This window comes from Onychomys torridus, chromosome 18 (genome assembly GCF_903995425.1).
Source record: "Onychomys torridus chromosome 18, mOncTor1.1, whole genome shotgun sequence".
Taxonomy (NCBI): Eukaryota; Metazoa; Chordata; class Mammalia; order Rodentia; family Cricetidae; genus Onychomys; species Onychomys torridus.
The window spans coordinates 42,907,465-42,929,738 of NC_050460.1; the positions used below are offsets into that span (position 1 = coordinate 42,907,465).

General features: G+C 51.1%; 1 protein-coding gene across 1 annotated transcript in view; it reads right to left on the reverse strand.

Moving 5' to 3' along the window:
* Positions 1 to 5,139: 5,139 nt before the first annotated feature.
* Positions 5,140 to 22,274, reverse strand: part of Slc29a3 (solute carrier family 29 member 3) — a 36,523-nt gene continuing 19,388 nt past the window's right edge. The window contains exons 3-6 of the mRNA XM_036167003.1: positions 21,089 to 21,171; positions 12,561 to 12,787; positions 9,323 to 9,485; positions 5,140 to 6,030 (exon numbers count right to left, since the gene is read on the reverse strand). Of these exons, the coding sequence (XP_036022896.1) occupies positions 5,376 to 6,030; positions 9,323 to 9,485; positions 12,561 to 12,787; positions 21,089 to 21,171 (1,128 nt within the window). The 3' untranslated portion in view covers positions 5,140 to 5,375. The remainder of the gene's footprint in view (positions 6,031 to 9,322; positions 9,486 to 12,560; positions 12,788 to 21,088; positions 21,172 to 22,274) is intronic.

Here is a 22,274-nt window from a genome sequence, read left to right on the forward strand (position 1 = left end):
CTGCTCAGAAGGCTCCCACCCCAGCCGTGAGCTTTACCTGAAGGCCTTCTCTGATACCCCTTACTACATCAGTACCACGCAGGAAGTCTCTAATATTCAGGCCCCCTATAACACAGCTCCACTTCTTTCTGCCCTGAACTGTCACCAGAATTGCTTTTAAAGGTGTGTTTGTGGCAATATAGGACTTTTCTACCATGTCCTACAAAACTCTCTTTGCCCATACCCCTAGCCCAGTTCTTGTAAATATGTGTATGTGCATGTTTGGGGGTGGGGGCTGGGATGCTGTGAGCATGCGTGCATGTGGACCAGGGGGCTACCTGGAGAACTATTCCTCAGATACCCTCCTCTTTCCTCTTTGAGAGACAGAGTCCTTCTCTGGCCTGGAACTTGCTGCATAGGTTAGGCTGGTTGGCCCGTGGACCCTAGGGACCTGCCTGTCTCTGCCTCCTTGGTGCTAGGATTACAGATGTTCTGGGGGAGGCTTGGGTTATTGAACTAGGTCCTTGCACTTGCAAGGCAAGCGCTTCACCTACTGCTGTTTATCTCCTTGTAACCCAGAGCCCAGAATAAATGTATTTGACCTTTGCAGCACCCCATTTCCAGTGCCAACCTCCACCTCTGCCTACTCATATAAAAAAACAAACAAAACTACGGCACACACCTGGTGGCCTCTGAACAATAGAAAGATATGCCTTACAGTTCTGGAAGCCAGGAAGTCCGACACAAAGGTCCTGGAGGTTTCGTCCTGGCATCTGCTCCCTACTTTACCGATGACAGTCTTTTTCCATGGTTCTCTCCCTGGAGAGGATGGGAGCTCTCTTGATCTCATTCATGAGGACTCTACCATCATTATGGATCACCTTTGAGATCCCCAGCCTCCTAGTACCATCGAATGTGGGGTTAGGTTTCCATCTATGAGTAGGGGGCACATTCAGCCTAGCACACCAGGTGCTAGTCTGATGTGTTCTGTGCATGACCATCATCTTGCAATGGCTGTGAAAGAGCCTGTACTACAGACACACTGGCAAATTGAGACACAGGAGGTGGACACTGAACTGGCCCACCACCACATGCCCGGGAAGAGGTGAGAGTGCAAATCCACACCACTGGACTGGACAGTGGCCCAAGCTCTTGTCCTGAGGGTGGGGACTTAATTTTTTAGGGTATCTGTGCTCTCGGTGGGGACAGCCATTTCCTAGCCTAAGCTTAGCAATGAGATTGAGGTGGCTTGTCTGTGGGTCAGAATGAGCAGCAGCGTCCTACCTTTCCCATTCCCAGTGCTCCTGACTCCAGGCTGGGTGTGTCCGGGAGGCAGACCCAGAATTGGAGGTGTTGGCATAGACAGCGGCCAGTAAGGCCTGGAGCCAGGCAGTGCATGGTGAGTCCTGAGCACTGGGCAGGGTATGGCCACCCAGAGGGAAGTTGCTGAACATTGCAACAAGCTGACTAAGAAGCAAAAAGCAGAAGAAAACCAAGTTTGCTGAGGGCTGAGAACATGTCATCTTGGCCACCATCATTTGGAGTCAAGCCCAGAGCAGTCTATGCTGTGGTTAACGTCTGAGGCAAAGGATACTTTTATATCTACCATGTGGCTGAGGCTGGGATGGGAGCAGGAAGCTATGTACCTGCCCACGGTGCCTGTAACATGTGCTGCGATGTCCAGTGTGCGGGGGTGGGGTGGGGGGGTGGGGGGTGGGAAGTGGGCATGGCACACTGTCACTGTCATGGGACTGACTGTTGCCCTGGTTTTAGAGACGAGGAATCAAGACACAGGAAGGCTGACTTGCACTCCAGAGGGAGTAAGACTCTCTGACACCCACTCTGTTTCCCATGTCCCGCTGCCCATGCTGGAGTGACACTCATGGCCCGTGGCTGGTATGGGGGAGGAAGGGCACCTGGGAAAAAGTGGGCCAGGGCCTTAGCAATCTCAGCAAGTAGATGAGGGTGTGCTCTGGGCCAGGACAGGACTGAAGTGGGCCCTGGCTAGCAGGAGTCTGACCAGTGCACATCTCGGTTCAACATAGCCAGCACCAGGCCAGGATTCTGAGCAATATATCCAGATGGCAGAAAACGGAAAAGAGAAGTGGGCATAAAGAACCAAGGAGAAAAAGGTAGGCACAGTGCTTAACTGCTTAACGGGCAGTTAAGCCTACTGCTTGGGAGACTGAGGCAGAAGAATCTTGAGTTTGAAGCCAAACTGGGCTTCACAGGACACCCTCTCTCAATAACACAAAACCAGAACCAAGGAGAAAGTTCAAGATGATCCAGGAGAGCAAGAAAGGCGGGTGGGGTAAGGACTTGTGAGTCTAAGAAGAACGAGGTTTGACGTCTATCTATGCTGTTTATTAGCTGAGTGACCCTGGGAAAGTTGTTTGACCTCTCTGAGCGTTACTGAGTTCATCTCCACCTCTACATAGAAGAATCCCCTTCCACAGCAAGACGCTTACACGCCTGAACGTCTGAACTGCTTCTACAAGGTCACTGTGGTCAGAAGACTCAAGACTGGAAGCCTAAGCCCACGCGCTGCTCATCACCTGAAGGCCTGTGTCTGGCTCTGCCTGGAACTGCACTTTTCTCTCCTCCTCTCCTCTCTGAGAGAGATGGCTCTTTGGGAATATGCCCACTCCGGTGAGCCGAACGGAAATAACCCTGACAGCCGAGTGGCCACTTCTCCTCTATGCTCGGGGTGGGCACCGACTCATCCCTCTGTCTGGATGCTGCCAGAGCACAGTTGCTACCACCTTCCTGTCCACTCAGATGCTACCCTTGTCCCTGAGAGCCACCTTTTCACCAGAGCATGTGAGAGCAGTCCAACACACACACACACACACACACACACACACACACACACACACACACGCGCACACACACACACACCCTGCTGTTTCTCTTTAACCAGACACACAGCCTGCTTCCAGCACACCTGAGGTTGGGATGAGTCACCAGCTAGACCCACATCCCAGACCATCCACAGCATTACATGGGTCATGGGGAAGGGGGAATAGAAGGTAGGGTTTTTTTTTTTTCCTTTGTTTTGCTTTATACTAGACTCAAGTTCAGAAACCCCCTCAAGGGTGTCTTCTCCCATCCTTCAGCTGGAGTGGGAGTGTGAAGCAGATGATGTTGGGAGCATAAGCTAATGCCACCGGGGGGGGGGGGGGATTACACTGCCTCCCACTTACTCAACATCTGCAGGATCCCCCAGCCCACACTCCTCCATTGGCTCCTGGCTCAGAGGGTAGCCGTATCTTGGGGATGAGCTCTCCTCTCTCTGCAGGAACCTTGAGAAAGGACACTTCGTCTAGTGAAGTTACCTGATCCCCAAGCCAGCTTTTCTCCCAGAGGAATAGCCTCTCAGGAGCCCCTGGCACCTGTCAAACCAGGTCTTGGTATCCACGTCACTTCACGCAGTATATCGAATGTGAGGGGGACATGGTCTCCTGGGTGGGGTGACTGAGTCTGGAGGTCCTCTCCCGAAACCATCCCAACTGCAACTGTCGGGAACTGAACCCTGATTTCTGCTGAGCAACAGTCAGCATGGCACTGATGTGTGGAGACCTACGGTAGCAAAGGTGACGCTGGTCCTACTGGGCAACACCTCAGGCAGGACATCCTCCTGCCCACCCTCAGCTCATGTTTCCACCCTCTCTGGAAGTTGTGTGATCTTTAGGGATATATGTAGGATGTGTGTGTGGGGTGTGTGTGTGAAGGAGGGAGTCTCTGCCTCAGCTGTCTGGACCTGTCCCTGCTTGCCCCAAGCAAGGTCACATGCCTACGCTCTAGAAGGGCTCTCCCTCTTCAAGCTAAGTGTGAAGGGCCTTGCTCTTACTGGGTCTTCAATAGCATGATGGTTAATCTCCATTGTCAATGAGACTGGATTTAGAGTTACCATAGAGACACGAGTGTCTGCTAGGATGTTTCCAGAGGAGTACCACTAAGGAGGGAAGACCCACCCTGAAGGAGGGCAGCACCGCTCCATCCCATGGGCTGAGGTCTGGACTGTGTGCACAATGAGGTCTGGACTGTGTGCACAGTATGATCAGCCTCTTCCACATCCACCGCTGTCCCTTTCCCACCTTGATGACAGGGGACTGTGCCCCTCTAAACCGTGAGCCAGTAGAAACCTTGCATTCCTCAAGCAGCTTTATTTGGGTATTTCGTTACAGCAACAGGGAAGGTAGTGAACCCCAAGTCCTTGGGGTTTCTGTACCTGTCCCTGCATCCCTCCAAATCACCCAATCTCAGCACACTGCTTCCTGCCAAGACCTCAACTGATAGAGACAGCAACAATGCTCACACTGAGAACCCCAGTATTTATTATGCCCTTGAACCAAGTGCCCCAACAGGCTGTAAACATGACTGTTAAAAAGACTTCCCCTGACCTAAATAGGCTGCAGGCCACTGGGCCACATGGTCCTCATCGGGAGACTAGGCCCACCAGGCCCAGTCTCTGACACAGAGAGACTTCAGGAGCCCAGGCCTCAGGCAGGAAGGCTTAGGAAACCCACCTTGTGGGTCTTTCCAGATGGTCTATTCTCACCCAGAGCCCAGGGATCAGCACATGCTTGGGCCCTGGGTCTGAGTACTGGCCATAGCAGAGGGGACCTTGAATCCAGGAGCCACTTTCAGTGGAGGAAACACTGAAGATTCTCTCCCAGCTTGCTGTCAGCTGGAAGGAGTGAGGCTGGGTTCTGGCCTTGCAAGAACACACATTAGACACAGGCTACTTATTAGCCACAAAGGTAACATAACAAACCCCCTCTTTACAACTGTACTTTTTTTTTTTTCTTGAGACAGTGTCTCATGTAGCCCACATTCGCCTCAAACTCTATGTAGCTGAGGATGACCTTGAACTTCTGATCCTCCTGCTTCCACCTCTCAAGTGCTAGGAATACAGGCTTTTACTAACATGTCCAGTTTATGCAATGCTGGGGATGGGAGTCAGGGCTTCCTTCATGAATGAGAAACAAACACTATATCCTAGCTACAACTGTGTCCTTCAAATGGCTCTGGAGTGTTCTCTTGAAGTGTTTGGAAAGTCTCAGGGTTTTTTGTTTTAGCTTTTTTTTTTTTTTTTTTTTTTTTTAGTTAGGGTTTCATATGTAGCTAGACCGGCCTCAAATTCACAGCATCCCTCCAAGTTAGCTTTGTGAATGCTGGGATTACAGGTATGAGCCACCATGCTGGGCTGTGTCTGGAATGTCTCCTTCCAGGTGGCTCAAAAGCACCCCTAGAGAAAGGCAACCTGAGTGGGCTCTGCTCTGCACCGAACGCAACACCAGCCCCTTGCTTGACACCATCTGAGACCTCGGCTCCCCCTGTGAATCTCCCAAGGGCCCATGCCTCACACAGTACATACATCCTCGCCGCCCCTCCTAGATAAAGTGTTCAAGCAGGGCTGCACAGGCTGAACCCAGCATCAAGCCCACAGACATGTAGAAAGACATCACCACACCGGTGGCCTCCGCCAGCTCCCGGGGCACAATCTTGGGCCCGTAGATGAGCACCAGTGTGGTGAGGTAGCCGTTACTGAGCCCCAACAGGCAGGTGAAGAGCACAGGGTAGATGTCGGACTGGAAGAGCACCAGAGTCAGGTGTGATCGTGGCTGGTAGTTACAGAGCAGGAAGAAAGGTACAAGGCAGACACGCAACAGTGCCAGTCCAGGGAGCACCTTGCTCCTGGGACCTGGCACCTGGATCCAGGCTGTGACCTGTCGGCCGCAGAGGTCAGCAAAGTTGAAAAGGAGGAAGACAGTGAGGGGCACAAAAAACTTGGAGGTCCACGGGGAGCCGGTGCCCTTGTGCACAGACTGGATGTTGGTGGAAATAGCAGGGAAGATGAGGGCAGTGATAAAATAGAGGGAAATGGTACAGAACCCGAGGCCAGCTGTCTTCTTCAGGATAGGTCCGAGGGGTGGCGTGTGTACCACTCTGGACCCAGGGGCCACCGAGGAGGTGCCAGGAGCGTCCTGTGATGGGCTGTCTTCACCAGAAAACATGTGGACTGGGGCAACTGGCCTCATGTAGTACCTGCAGAGGGACAGTGACATGGTCAGTGGGTCACTATGGAACCGCTCATTCAGTAACTCCAGAGACACAGAAGGAGACCTCAGAGTCTGCATAACCACTGTGGGCACCCAGAGCAGCCCTCAGAGACCCAGCGGGCAAAGCCCAAGCCCTGGGAACTTCTTGGCCAGGATCTCACAACATGATATGGGAGGAACAGGTTGTTAGAGATGGCCTGTGTCATCCCTGGCCAGCCAACCAGACTGGACCCCAGTCCCTGGACCATACCATGTGCAGGGACAGGAAGCCAGCCAGTATCACTGCATGGTGAGTGGAGGCCCTGGCCTGGTTTTGTTTGTGTTGGAAAGAGGAGGTTTAGGTAAATGTTTTAAAAATTCAGAAATATAAAATATAAGCAGTGTGATAGCTCAGGCCTGCAACCCTGGCACTTAGGAGGCTGAGGCAGAAGGATTGCAGCCCCAGGTTTAATCAGCAAAGATACAGTTTGGGACCAGTTTGAGTTACATAGTGAGACCCTATCTCAAAACCGAACAACTAAAATGGTCTGGCAAAGGGGGTAACAGGGATGCGGAAGTGTGGCTCGGTTAGTAGGGTGCTTGCTTAGCATCTTTGAGGCCCTGGGTTGGATCTGCAGCACCACACAAACCAGACATGGTAGCTCATATGTAATACTGGCACGTAGGAAGTAGAGGCAGAAGAATCAGAAGTTCACAGTCATTCTTAGCTACACAGTGAGTTGAAGCCAGCCTAAGCTACACAGTGTGTTCCAGGGTAGCCTGGCCACAGAGTGAAACCCTGTCTCAAAAAATTAGCAAAAACAGCACCCCCACACACATACACACAACCCTGAGAAATTTTACACACACAGATTTCTGAATATGTAGTCCAGCTATACAGCTCTTAAGACCTCAGCCCTAATGCCTAAATACATTTTACAAATAACACCCACAACAGCCTAGGTCATGCATCCCAGCATTCATAAACACATACCTATCACAGTCTGAACAACACTAACTTGTGGCCCTCCTGTCACACACATGGCTCTGTGTCTCTCCCTCCTGTCACTGAAGCACAGCTTAGCATACACTTGAATTGCTCCCTACAGATGACTTTCAGGGTAGCCCAGCCTTTCAGTACTGCCAGACCCAGGGCAGAGTGTAATGCATGCATACACCTGAACACACATCCCCTGGTATTTGGGCAGGGTATTTCTAGAAAAGACCAGTGGGTTCAAAGGTTTGCGCTTTTAACCTATATTGTGGACAGAGAGAACAAATTTCTTTAAGTTGTCCTCTGATCTCCATATGTGCACCATGGCGCGCGCGCACACACATACCCACACACACTCACACACTCACACATATACACACACACAAACTCATACACCCATCATATATACATGGTAATAACACAAATTTTAAACAAAATTGAAAGTAGATTGATAGGAAGAAGCCAGGCACAGTGGTATACACCTGTGATCACAGGCCCTGGGAGGTAGAGGCGGGAGCATCGGGAGTTCAAGGTTATCTTCCAGCACACTGCAATCTCAAAGAGACCCCAGCTCAATGGAACAAAGACAAAGAAAACACACCATTGCTGCTACTAAAATTATAATATAATCAAACTAGAATACAGTTCCACTAGCTAGAAACTGCTCTCCAGACAGAAAGTGCCACTTATCTGGGCTCTGTCCCTTGCAAGCTCTGAGCAAAGTGACTCGTCTGTTTCTCTCTGTGACAGCACAAATCTCATCCTTTTAAAATTCTGACCACTGTAAACTCATGATGTTGGTCTACTGATGTATTAGTCAGGGTTCGCTGCTTGAGAAACAGAACTGGTTTTATATATGCATATATACATTGTGTGTGTGTGTGTGTGTGTGTGTGTGTGTGTGTGTGTACATGTAGAAAGGATGTACTACAATGGCTGTAATATATATCTTATAGAACCCAGGACCACCAACCCAGGGACAGCATCACCTAAATGGGCTGGGCCCTCCCTCATCAATCACTAATTAAGAAAATGAATCATATGGAAGTGTTTTCTCAACTGAGGTTCCCTCCTTTCAGATAACTCTAGCTTACGTCAAGTTGACATAAGACTGGCCAGCACAGGAGGTCTGGAAACCCAAGCCAGTGCCGCCCAGCTCATGGCTGGGGGGCAGCTGAGTCAGTGGTGAGAGTCATCTGTGTGACTCTGGGCTTATCAGGGGCTCCTGAGTATGCACTGGGAGCTCCCTTGAAGGGAGAAATAGTCAGTGCAGACCTCTGCATTCAGCCCTCCACAAGCCCCAACCCATGCATGAGTTTCTGCAGACAGGATTCCTGTCCCAGGTTTTATCAGCAAAGATACAGATGCTTCACGGACAGCAGGGCCCCCAGGAGGCCCAGGAGGAAAGTCTTGGGCCTGCCCAGGTGACCTGATGAACACCATCTGGTGGAGGTAGTACTGGGGTGGGATGATAGCCGGGCTGTGGGGACTCACAAGGTGTCTGTCATTCCACTCAGAGACAACGGAATGAGACAAGAAAAGACCCTCAAGGCCACAGTACCACTCTGGGAACAGCCCTAATGTTAAATACCACAAGGAGGGCTGCCTAATCCTCCATCCATCCTTCACCTCCTAAGTGCTAAGATAACAAGTACGTGCCACCATGCCTGGTGTGTGTGGCATCGGGGATTGAACCCAGGGCTTCCTGCTTCCAAGGCAAGCACTCTACCAACTCAGTTCCATCCTGAGCCCCTCTCTCTGTTTTTAAAGAGCAGTAAAAACACAAAAGATATGGGTGCAACTTCTGAGAAAACCGGGGCACCTACCACAGGCAGTGAGGTAAGAGCAGGAGTCGGGAGTCCCTGCTACCTCCTGGTCTGCACGTGGAAATACTAACTAATAACCATAACCTTAAGAGAACCAGGAATGTGTGAGCGTAAATGAGATAGAAAAACTCAGCTAGAGTGTATCTCCTGCCAGAGCAGGGTTGATGGTGGGGATGTGTTCAGTGGTTAAGAACCATCTTCTTCTTTTTTTTTTTTTTCCCAATCCCACCTCCACCGCTCAGTCTTCCGGAACCCCAAGCTCACCAGTCCTAGTGATTCAGAGGTGTGATCAAAGCCAGCGTCTCCCACCCAAGACCAATTCACCCAGCAACTGGGGAACCCCCCCCCCTGGAATAAAATTCCTACATGCTACGGCCCTCTTAAAACTCACAGTCCTGGGGAACAGGCAACCCATAAGGACAGGGACCTATGGTCCAGTCGGATGACCAGATGCGGAGGGCAGGGCAGAGGGACCTCACCTGGCATACTCCAGCCGAGGCAGCAGTAGGTAGAGCCCCACACAGAGCCCAAGGAAGACAGCTGCAGTGAGGAAGAAGGCGAGGGCGCTGTCCCGCACGTCACTGGATGCTGCCAGGTCCACTAGCGAGGCGACAGCGCTGACTGTCCCTCCCATGGCTCCTCCTGTAGAGGACACCACAAGGACATCACAATAGGCTAAGGAAGGCACATGGCCTCAGAAGTCAACTCCCCCTCCGGCCGCCCTATACACAGAGAGAGAGAGAGAGAGAGAGAGAGAGAGAGAGAGAGAGAGAGAGAGAGAGAGAGAGAGAGAACACCTTGGTGCTCACAGCATCTGAAGCTAGGAAGGAGGTTGGGGATGGGAGCGTGGGTCCCTGCAGCCTGAGTTCCAGAGCTTTGAAGAGTGGGCAAGTGTTTCTGTCCACCTTACTGCCTCTCCCACAACTACAGGAACTGCCCTTGGTTCCAATAGAAAATTCTTCCAATTTCCCCCAGATAGGTTCTACCAGCCCAGGCGGGGCTGGAAGCCAGGACTTGAGGCCAGGCAAAACACACACACTAGCAGAGCGATCGAGGAGATTCCCGCTTAAACCAGAACCCAAGCTGGGCGGTGGTGATGCACGCCTTTAATGCCAGCACTCGGGAGGCAGAGGCAGGGGAATCTCTGTGAATTCGAGGCCAGCCTGGTCTACAGAGCGAGATCCTGGACAGGCACCAAAACAACACGGAGAAACCTTGTCTCAAAAAAACAAACAAACAAATCAGAACCCAATCCCTGTTTGCCCACTTTGGGCTGTGTGCTCCCTGACACACCTCTTGACTTTTTTGTGCCTCGGCTTGCTCGTCTGTAAGTGGGAGTGTTATGAGCGGCCACCCCTTAAGATGGCTGTGAGGATTAAAAGGATTATTACATGTTAAACAGAGTCTGACGCAGACGGGAGCCAAATGCCAAATAAATCTTCAGATTCCCAATTAACTGTTTGGCTATTCCCATCTTTCACACATCAAAGCAGCAGCAATGGGGGTAAACCCTTTGCGGGGGGGGGGGGGGGGCACTTCTGAGAAGCTGTAATCCCCACCTGGGCGCTCTGGAAGAAGTGGAGTTAGCTCAGAGAGCCGCTTGGTGGCCGCCGGAGGAAGAGATCTTAACAGCCCCACTGACTGATCCCCTCTCCCTTCTAACTTGAATCTACAATATTATCAGCAGCCACAAACCGGGCCTCCGGGAGCTCATCCTTCATGACTCCCACTATCTCATCAGTTATGGAAATACATGCAAATGAGGACTTTGGAAAGAAAAAAAAGAAAAAAAAAAACACACCAGCACAAAACAAATGAATTGTTCCTCAGATGCCAACACGCATGGAATTCACAGATGGGCTCCTTTGGACAAAAAGCAAAGGGGGCTGGGACCACTGGGAGACTGAGGCATCTCAGCTGGTCCAGGGTGCTGGCCGGGTACCAGGGAAGGTCCCACACATTACCTTCCTTCAGTGCTAACATCTAAGTCCTAATCTCACCTACCCTTTTTACTCTTTAAGACAGAGTCTCACTATGTAGCCTGGCCTGGCCTGATACATTCCTCCTGCCTCAGTCTGTGACGTACTGAGGTTATAGGTGTGTTTCACCAGACCTGGCATCTCCCACTCTTCCAAAAATAGACTAAAAAAAAAAAAAAAAAAAAAAAAAAATTCCCAAGAGACACTCTTCTCTAGAGCTCTACAGGTGGACAAGAGAGGCCACTTGCCCTTGCTGGTGTCCAGCAGGGCTGAGGCTGTGCTGAAAAGCTCCACCAGGACAGAGGGAGATGAGGGGATAAGAGCCTCTTTTTGAGGCCAGCGGTGACAGAGGGATTAGCATTTGATGGCTGTTCTGCTCAGCCCAGACCTGCCTTTCTTGAAGCAATGCCAGGAGCATGTTGACTGTACTCAGAAAACTCAATGACAAGTTCATTTTTATTTTATTTTAGGCCCAAGGGTTTCCTGGGATAGAAGCAAAGCCTAATCCTATATCAAAAATGGCAAACAGATGGAGCCCATATCTAGACTCTGATCCACAGAGAGTAATTGCCTCAAGTGCTGGCTTGAGAGGGAATTAGAGGCTCAAGAGGGAAGATAGGGATCTATTAGTGATGTCTGGCACTGGTATAGAGTGGGGAGGGGATATGTGCTTGTCAAGGTGCTTGTCATCCCTGCCACATCCTACCTGGCATATTAACTAACAGATACAGTCCTGTGCATTGTGCAATTCTTCTCAGGTAGGCAAGTGTTTAAAGAAGTCTTCTGAACATCAGGGACACATGGGGACAGAGAGGAGAGCAGCCTCCAGGCTTGCTTTAGGGGACAGTGGTCTTTCACATAAAGCAGATGCTAACTGACCCAGCTCTGTTTACCTTGTGGGGCCATCTAGGTGAGAGAGAAAACCAGGAAAAGCATCCACTTCCAGACTTCAGCTAGAGAGATGCCCCAAGTCAGGGCCCGAGCAAGCCACAGCCTGGCACAGTCTCGGGGAACTAGGAGCTTAGTCACTAGGCCATTGGCTCTGATAGGACACAATCTGGTTCATCTTTCCGCCCCAGCAGAGGGTGGAGCCTCCATAAAACTAGAAAGGAAAGAAAGACAGAAAAGAGGGAGGGAGGGAGAGATAAAGGGAGGGAAGAGGGGACCAAAGGAAAGGAGGAAGGAGGGAGGAAAGAAGGGAAGGAAGGAAGGCTAGTTTCAGAAAGGATGCTTTGAAGGTACAGGGTGCCTCCATCACGGCTGTGACCCTATCTCCCATCTACCCACTCTTCTGCTGGTAAGACCTCCACACCTTCCAGGGAGCCACAGAGACCCATCTGCAGTCTAGTTGGGCTAAGGGCTGCGGAATTTGCTTCCCATATGGCTTCTATGGCTACATCAAAATGAAGTGCTGCCCGGGTCTTCTCCGATGCTCAGGCTCTGTACAGCCTGGGCCTATGCAACAGAGACAGCCCAGGCAAACAGAGCAAGGGCCACAAAGAATGCCACCCAGCCCTAGGCCTTAATCGAGTCACCCCTGTGGACACTGGGTAGAGCAGTGGAGAGCTAACTGTCTTCTCAATCCGCTGTCCAAGCTGCATACTGAGCAGAATGAACGACTCTCAGCTACCCAGTCTAGGAGGGTTCGCTTGGTAACACTAAGAAAACACAGGGAACCCAGGACACATTTCCTTTCCTGGAAAGCTCACTGTGGTTCCCTGTCATGGTGGGCTCTCACCTGATATCAGTGCCTGGGCATTCCTCATGGGGAATGAGCCCGTCAGGCCATACACGCTGCTGTTGAAGATGGTGGAGGAGCCGCTGACGATAGCCATGCACACAATGGTGACAGTGAAGAAGCCCCGGGTCCAGGAGGAAGTATCCACCTTCACCAGCACAATCATAACCACAAAGATGACCAGTGAGACGGACAGTGAGGCCAGAACACGGACATGCACCTGGACCCTGGGGAGAGGACCAGAAGCAGGGGGAGATGGTTGGATTCCCCTCTGGCCTCTACATGGATCAGCTGGTGAGCCACAAGAGAGAAGCGGGTGAGCTCAACATGCGGACTGTTCACTTCAACACTGTGACGCTTGGCCTCGGATTCTGCCTTCCTGCTCACCAGCCCTGTGACACCCAAGAAGAGACTTGGGGGACCTGGTTTCCATTTCTGCAGAGGGGTGTCCATCTACCCATGGAGGAAGGGGAGGCTCTGGAGATCTTTAATGCAGCACAGAGAGCTGAGCACTGTGCAAGGTCTGTAGACATTGGCACTTGTCACCAACTTATAAGGCTCCAGGCCAGGACAGCAGGCAAGACCCCTCTTCTCCTCCTTCATCTCTGCCCTCCTGTTAGACCTATCTAGTGTTTAAACTGCACAACCACCCCAGCTCCCTTCTTTAAATTTGGTAATGGGTAAGAGAAGAGGATCACCATCATTGATGTCAGAAATTTTTTGTGTGTGTGCCCAATTTTCTTCTAAACATTCTCCACATTCCACCTCACACACCTCCCACCCTGGCCCTGTGAGACAGGCACACTCAATCCCCTCCCTGTTCACAGGTAAGGAAGCTGAGCTCAGAAAGTTTTCGGAGCTGGCTTAAGGTCACTCAGCTGTGAGCCCGGGGAACTCTCATAACATTTCTCCTAGGTGGCCTCAGCTGGGACAGCAGCTGCTGAGACCATACCCTGACAGTCCAGTGCCAGGACCCCATGCATTCCATAAAAGCACTACCCTGTTCCCAAGTCAAGTGCTCCAGCTACCTCCCCAGCCCACCGACCAGGGAGGAGGGCAGGGATGGGGACCATCGGACGATGGCTGTGCATGTCTCTACTGTAACAGAGAGAACACCATCCTAAGGCTGTTCAAACCATCAGATTAGAATAAGCTCAATTAGATGCTCAATTCCATTCCCTAGCTGGGAGAAAAGCCTGATGAGATGCAGGGATGCTTTCTGGATTAAAACAACAACAAAGTCCAATGTATAAGGTAAGAAAGGCCAGATCTGTGTACATAGCTAGGTGTGAAGTGATTTACACAGAGGGAGGAAACTGTTAGTACAAGGAGCTCCTGCCCCTGGCTGATGCCTGAGATCCTGAGAGGGAGTTCAGGGGTGGAGGGAGAATGGAACTGTCCCCCCTTTGTAAGGGGAAGGACACAGAGGGAGTCCCTGGAAACTGGGATGGGATCTTAGGTGAGCTTAGCCCCAGCCCAGTCTCTTCTGTGACCCTGTGCCTTGATGACTGTCTTACCTACAGACACTGGGTGATGACTGAACTCCTGGAGCACAGGTATACACGCCAGGGTGGCAGGACTCAGTGCACCCCAGTACTAGACACTCTGGCAGGAGGGCTGGTGGCATCTCGGGGCACAGCTTGGGGGCCTCAAGGAAGAGAGCCCATATATCCTTGGAAGACACAAGAGTCTGGCTGAGCCTTGCAGAGATGAGCTGGAGACAGGCGGAACCCCAGACTGCACGTGAGCATCTCATCTGCCTTATGAGCCAGGCCTTAATCTTCAGAGCGGGCACAGGGTGGGTCTGCAGGCTTGTCTGCCAGCATCTCCTCTCTAGGAGAAAGTGTTTCTTCATGCCAGCATGATGGAAGTGATGGGCCATGCCACCCACACCAATCCAGATTCAAAGAACTAGTGGTCCTGGCTAACACAAGTCAGGGGACTGCACATGACCACCCAGTAAGTAACTGCATGAGTGTGTCCAACCAGCTGTGTGGGGAAGGAATGCATATGGAGTGCACCCCCATGATGATGCCCAGAGCCCCAGGACCATGGGAAGAGGAAGATTCCCTGGACCCAGCTATGCCTGAGGGCAAATCTGGCTTGAACTTTCAGTTAGAGAACAAATGGTTACTTCCTGCAGGCCATTTGTTACCGAGTGTCCCTACTAACACAGAGACATCAGAGCTCCAGGCAGGAGAACAGCATGGCCTGAATTTCAGAGACACTTTCAGGACATTACAGCCCAGGGTTAAGTTGGACATGACAGCCTACTGACTTCCCAACAGCAGCCTACAGCCAGTGGCTGGTGAGATTGGTGGATACCCACCCTAGATCCCTCTGGGGGGTGGAGGGCTCTTTTAGATTCCAGAGGGCTCTGGTGGCTCTCTGTGGGGCCGGTGACAAGGCTTCCTCTCCTGGCTACTGTAGTGGGTAGCCATTCCAGCCTTGGCCTGGAAGTTCCAACCCCCACTGAGGCTTCCCAAACGGTCACGCCTACAAGGTGGGGCCAAGAAAGGACGCTGAAGACCCAGGATCCAAATGAGAGGGATCTCTTGGTGCGCGGACCCTGGACGCTGGAGGTAGACCGAGCAGAGTTCTCCAAAGAACACCGCCGGACTGCGCCATACCTTTGCCAGACAACCTATCCCTTCATTTGTAAGTTACCCCACAAAATAAACCTCCCTTTTAACTACGTGGAGTGGCCTTAATAATTTCACCAATAGGCTACTTTCTTGCTTTCTCTACTTTCACCCCCAAATTTACTACACGCTCTTGAACTTTTCCTTGTTTGGGGGCCTGCTTTTGGGAAACTTCTAGCCTTAATAACCACTAGGACCCCACACTTAGGGTGTTTCTTCGTAGACTCTGTGGGCCTTCAGACAAGGTAGGGCAGGAGGGAGGGCCAAGTAGAACGGCTGGACTCTGGAGCCCACAAGAGCTATTATGACAAATGAACCCCAGTACCCTGGAGGCTTGCAGCCAAGCCTCAGATTGGATGCTCAAGGTGGACCCTACACACTTACCTGTCCCACAGAGCCCCACCTTCATGGCAGAAGGAGCCATTTACCCACCCACAAGATAGGAGATTACACACTGCCTGGCTTTGTCATGGATTTGCTGTGTGACCTCAGACAAACATTCACTCTCTCTGTTCCTTTCCTCCTCATCTCCAAAGTGAGGCTGGTCTGCGTGATAAGGAGATCCTACCAAAGAAATCCGCTTGGTGACATCTTGGGACAAATGTCAGTTTTAACTGATTGCCTGGGCACCTGGTGGGGACTGCTGGAGGCAGAGACTGGCCACAGAAGGAGGAGGTGTAGTGCAAGGCATTTTCCCAGCTGCACACCTCCCCCTGCTTCTAGCCACTTCCCTGAAGTTAAGGTGATAAGGTCCTGTGGGGTGCCTGGGGCTTGGGCAGGAATTGGTGGCTTCTTACTCAGCCCCCCCCCCCCAAGAGGAGCAAACAGCAAAGGCACCCACTGGACAGCTTGTACCTATCCCTTACCTGTCCAGGGCTCCTTCCCTCTTGCTCTCTTGGTACTGCCTTAAGCACCCTCCGGCACAGGCCCCCGGCCCCCAGAAGCCTCCTAGGAGCCATTCTCAATGTCCTGAAGCTGGATGCCATGAAGATGGAGGCCAGCCTTACATACACTGTTGGGGTATACCGCCTTTCCTCCTGCAGGGAGGGAGGCTTGGGATGGGAGCTCCTGGGATTCCAGGGTCTTCTAGGCAAGTGCTGGCTTGCCTAGTGTTCTACTCCAGGTATGAGGCCGGCTGGCTGAGGGACCACACCACACCATGATGCTGGCGGAGGGCGGCCCATCCCCACTTTACTCCCCTGCCAGTGAGAGCTCAGGACCCCGGGGGACTGATTTCTTCCCACATCTCCAAAATGTAAATCTAGCTCATCTGTATTTATAAAGCTGCAGATTTAACATAATAAAACACTTGGTGATATGGATGAGCCAGTCAGAGAAGCCAGGGTGCTCCAGGAGGCAGGGAGGGAGGAGACATTTCAATCTCTCACATTAAATAAAAAAAACAGCTTCCCCCTAAACTGTCCTTGGCAGCTGGCAACCACTGAGGCCAGAGAGCTGCTTCCCCCAGGGCCCTCAAACGTTGCCTGCAGCCTGGGCTAGGGAACCTGTGGACTGGCTTTCCTGCCCAGCCACCTCCTAACTACCCGCCTCCAGCCTAGAGCCAGAGGCCCGACCCTGCGGGCTACAACGCTGGAACTAAGCACTCACAGGTTGGCCAGCTTTCAAGTGCAGGCAGAGTGAGGAGATCCCTCTAGAAATAGATTCCTGCTCTAGCCTCAGTGGCCAAGCAACCTGAGGTGGTCACCTGAGTGGACTGTTTTCCTTTAAGCTGAAGGGTTCGGGAATATAAAATGAGAAGCTTAAGAGCTGAAGACTGTCAGTTTTCAGCTCTAAAATTTAGTTAACTGCTAACAGTGGCTGTCTGCTTTATAGCCAGCTCCTCTGTCAACAGCCAGGGGTTAACTTTTAACCCCCTTGCCCCTTACAGCCAACAACTGCCTGGACCAAAGTTAACTTTCAATAGTTGTTCCTACGTGGCTCCTAGCATGCATCCTGTGCCTGATACTATAAAAGGGGGCCAGTACCCGCCTCCATGACCACAGCCCTAGAATTCCAACACTGGCTATGGTCTCAGCTAGCTGATAAGCTTTTGTGCCCCGCAGTGTTTTATTTTTATTCTAATTTATTTTTTATTATTTTTCTGGAATAAAGTTTGCTTCTGGTTTAATAGACTTTGGTGGTCTGTCCCCCATTATTGTGTGACCCCGGACCCAACAAAGCAGGGCCATGATTGACTGACTGGCTATTGTGACTGGATGCCAGATACTCCAAGATCCCAAGAGGGACTTTTCACTGCTACTGCTGACCCCAGAAGAATTGGGCCAGCTTCTAGTTCCATGGCCACCAAGGAGACCTGTCAGGGATGTGGCCCCACTATGGCACATCTGGGACCAAAACAGGAAAAACAGGAGGTTGCTCCACCCTCCTAAGTTACTGCACAAACACGGAGATGCAGTGAAGGGGTAATAGGTATGTAGACTGCCCCCTTGTCAGATGGTGGCTTGGATCTAAAAAGGAGACAGGAATTCTCATCCACAGGTAAGTGAGTCGACCCAGCTGGACATATGCCCAGGGCCACAGAGCAAGTGAATAAAGAAGTCACATGGCCTGGAAGGAGGGGGGGGGGCTGCCTGCTACTGCAAGTGCTCCTGTCTTTTTGTTTTTCAAGACTCCTTTTCTCTGTGTAGCCCTGGCTGTCCTGGAACTCTCTATAGACCAGGCTGGCCTTGAACTCAGAGGTCTGCCTGCCTCTGTCTTTAATCTCTGCTGAGATCAAAGGCGTGCGCCACCACTGTCTTTAACTTCTTCTGACACCCTTCCTCTCCTCTCTCTGGGCACTGTCAAGAACTCTACCAGTGCTGAGGAAACACCCAAGTCAGTGCTTAGTCACAAGAGCAGGAGACAAACGCCGGCCAGGTGGGGCAGGAGCCCCAGAATAACCACTCTGAGAATGTCCTTTCTGGAGGCCAGGAATGCCAGTGTTATGCCTAGATCTTGGGGACCCCCAAAAGACCACCACAGAGACAGAATCCCAAATGTAAAAGCAAAGAGCCTTTATTTCAGGCTCTGGAGCTTGGTCCCTCTGTCTGTCCAACATAGTGGTGAGAGCAGAGAGCCCTGAGCTCAGGTGGGGCAGAGTTTTTATCATAGCAGAGGTTGGGGTGAGGGGATTTCCAGGGTTCAGGACCCTGATTGGCTGACAATTGTCTAGAGGTATCTGTAAAACAAAAATAGGTGTGTGCTAGACTCCAGGGCATCTGGCCACCTTATCTAATGGTTAAAATGTTTGGGATGTCAGGTACTTCCTCACCCCTGGGTGGATCCCTGGATGGTATCGGCTTAAGGCTTTTCCTGCATCTGGGTGTTGCCTGCCAGTAAGCCTGTCACAGAAGCTATGTCTAGGCCCCTAAGCCTGTCATGACTGCTGTGTGGTCAAGCTGGTTTGGGGCCCTTCACACCAGGAGATGTTCTGGTTCCCAGTCCCTTGTTATCTCTTAGCCTTGCCTAGACTTGAAGATTTCCCTGAAACAAAGAAGAGATATCTGAACACCTCATGGAGGAGCCAACTGGACTAACCATCTCATTCTACACCCCATGCTCACTGAACTTTCTGCCTTAAGTCCTCCACAGGCCCCACACCAGCAACTTCATGGTACCATATTTCCTGCAACCCTTCCTGCTAGACAGGAGCTCTGCCTGCCCCCCAAAGCTCCTGTCTACTTATCTATACCTTTCTTTCTAAAAACTGTCCTCTGCGGTGTGTGAATTTCATTTTTTTTAGCAACTCAAGAACCCAAAAGCTGCTGGCTTAGATAGCCCTAAGGCTGGCCCTGGACTTTGCTACAGCCTCTTCCTGCCCCACCCCCACCTAAGCTCACTGAGAGCTCAGAAAGGCTATGCTATACTCTAGGATACCTCCAAATTTTCCCTTATTACCTGCACCCCCAAAGAGTGTATGTCTGAAGTCCAGAGACATCTGCAGGTAACCCTAGGAGCCAGGAGGTGAGGCTGAGTTATTTCTTCTCTCTCAAACTATGCCTTACAGTGGTAGTTTTTAACCTGTAGGTCGAGACCCTTTTGGGGGTCGAACAGCCCTTTCATGGGGTGCTGTGGGATGTTCTGTATGTCAAATGTGTTGCTCTGATTGGTTAAAATAAATAAAGTGCTGATTGGCCAGTAGCCAGGCAGGAAGCATAGGGTAGGCAGGACAAGGAAGAAGAGAAGGCGGGGAAGTGAAGGCTGAGGGGAGACGCTGCCAGCCACCGCCATGAGAGAAAAGACATAAGGTAGTGGTAAGCCACGAGCCACGTGGCAAAGTATAGATTAATAGAAATGAGCTAAATATAAGAGTAAGAGCTAGACAATGGTAGGCCTGAGCTAATGGCCAAGCAGTTTAAATAATATGAATGTCTGTGTGTTTATTTTATAAGTGGGTTGTTGGACTAATAGGGCTTGGCAGGGGCTGGAGAGAAGCTCTCCAACTACAATGGGGGGTCACCTAAGACCATAAAAAACACAGATATTTATATTATGATTCATAACAGTAGCAAAATTACAGTTAAGAAGTAGCGATGAAAATAATTTTATGGCTGGTGTTGGTCACCACAACACAAGGAACAATTTTAAAGGGTCGCAGCATCAGGAAGGCTGAGAACCACTGTTTTGGAGGAATGTTGTTTCTTTGACACTCCCTCCACGGGGACATGGGGTCTCTGTCTCCTTGAAATGGAAGAGGCTTTGTGACGGCCTTGACCAGCTGAGTGTAACAAAAGTGACACTGTGTGGCTTGTCCCTGGCTTTCACGGAACATTTGCTCTTCAGCCACAATGGGAACACTCTCTGACCCCATGTGAGCAAGCCAATGAGGAGAGAGAGACAGGGAGGTGGGGAAGGATGAGCATCTCCTGCCCCTGTGCTGTCTGACTGCATCAGCATATTCCAGTGCAGCCTGGCTGACTCCAGAATCCCAAATAGTAGAAGAAACTAATTAACTGTTACTATTACAAGTCCCTAACTATGCTTTGGGATCTACTATACAACTGTGCCCGATACCATGATACGTTTTGAAAGATTGCTCTATACACAGGCTTAGAAAGCACATAGGGTGCGTTCTGCTCTTTCCTCCTGTGCCCAGAGCAGACATTACTAATCACTCCCAGCACCCTTGCTGAGGCCAGATCTGCCTTAGAATGCTTTTCAGCAGGAGATTCAAGAACTGAAGGACCAGAGCTGAATAAATTTGTCACCAGGGATCTAAAGTTTCTGAGACATGCTCAAGGGAAGCCCGGAATTTTGGACCACAGTGAAGTCATGATTATTGCCTAGAGGCAGCTTCAGGAAAATGCAAATGAGGTACTAGCACTGTTGCCATTGTCAGGTCAAACTGAGACTGGACAGGAAGGGACAGTCAGCAGAGGCTATGAGTCAGACCAACTTACTTTGCTCTCCAATAATTCCTTCCTCCACAGTGTACCCAGAAGCCTTTCTGAATCATTACCTATGAGATGCCACTGTGAGTAGGGGACACATTGAATGGTAGCCTCAACATATTACAGAGTAGGTAGGATAGTGCAGTGGGCACTGTTAGCATCTGGCTGCTCCGGGAGCATGTGGAAGAACAGCTTCTTTGGGCCATGGCCTACAACACAGCTACACTGTGTCCTGCCTGCAAGGGCCTGTGGCCCTGTAGGTCTCTCAAAGGGAGATGCCTCTTACCTGGTGTCACTGTAAGTGACTGTAAATGAGCACTGACCCCTAACTGGAGTCCCTGGCACCTGCTCCAATCTGCAAATTGCATGGCAAGGATGAACTGCCAGCCTCCAGTTTGAGGGGGACCACCATTTAAGATGAAAACTCCTACTGGAAAATAGAAGGGAAGGAAGGAGGCAGGGGGTCAAGGTCAGGGCAGAAGGGACAGTGACCTACCTGTTGACGAGCAGGAAGTTGGCCATGAGGCAGAGCAGGGAGGGTACAGTGGAGGCAACCGCCAGGTAGCTCTCAAAGTAGTTCTAGAAACACACAAGGGAGAAAGCTGCTGGTCACGCCTGGGTGCTGAGGGCTTGGGGGAGGGCGGCTTTCACTGTCCCCAGATAGCAAGGAGCCATGGCTAACTCCACCCACCTCCACGTGGTCCCAACCCTGTCTCCAACCTGACACTCATTCAGTCATTCACCAATGACAGTCAATGACAGCTGTGCTACCTTAGCTGTGCTAAGTGCTGAGGTCCCAGGGAAGCCTTGGACATTGTCCTCATCTCCTGGGAGGCCCACACTTTCTTTGCTCCGCTTGCCCCATCCACAGACTGGATCATGGGAGTGTGGCTCAATATGGAGCTAAAAAGGAAAGCCCCGCCCTGTTGGCCCGTGGACAGAATGCAGTAACTGGCCTCTCAGACCCATTTGGACAACTCCAGACCTGGGAGATTCAGCTTTCCCAAGCCTCACAAAGAGGTGGAGACTGTTCACCCAGAGCAGGATGAGGGAACTTGCCCAGCCACAGCAAGATGGGACTCAGGGCTACAGACCGGCCTAGTAAAAATTGGATGCATCTCTCAAAATCCCCAAAGCTGCCCACTCATTAGGAGAGACTTGATCGTGCAGGTATTATCTCTGGGCATGCATATCTTTAAAAATAACCTCAGCAATCTGTGGGGGAGGGGACTCAGTGGCCCTTAATGAGATGGCCCTGCCCCACTGGGAGGGGGTATGAAGGAAGGAAGAGAGGGAGGCAAGAAAGCAGAGAAAGAGGCAGAAGAAAGGAAGGAAAGAGGGAGAGACGAACAGAGGGAGAAAGGGAGGAAGAATGGAAATCAAGAAAGGAGGCAGAAAGGGAGGGAGAGAAGGACGGAGGAAAGCCAGCCAAGGACTGACTATCTTGCTTTGGTCATGAACCCCAGATGAGCTTTGAGCTGCAGGAAGGGCTTACGTATATTAAGCATTCGCTGTGTTACAAACAGGGGGGGATTTAAATGGATTACACCGGTTAACTCTAAGCAAACAAAAAGAAGCATCCGACTATTCCGCTCTGGAGTGCTTAAGAAATGCAATGCACAACTGCTGAAACAGATCGGCAGGAGCCAAGTGCAAAGAACAGCGTGCGTAAAACCCTCATC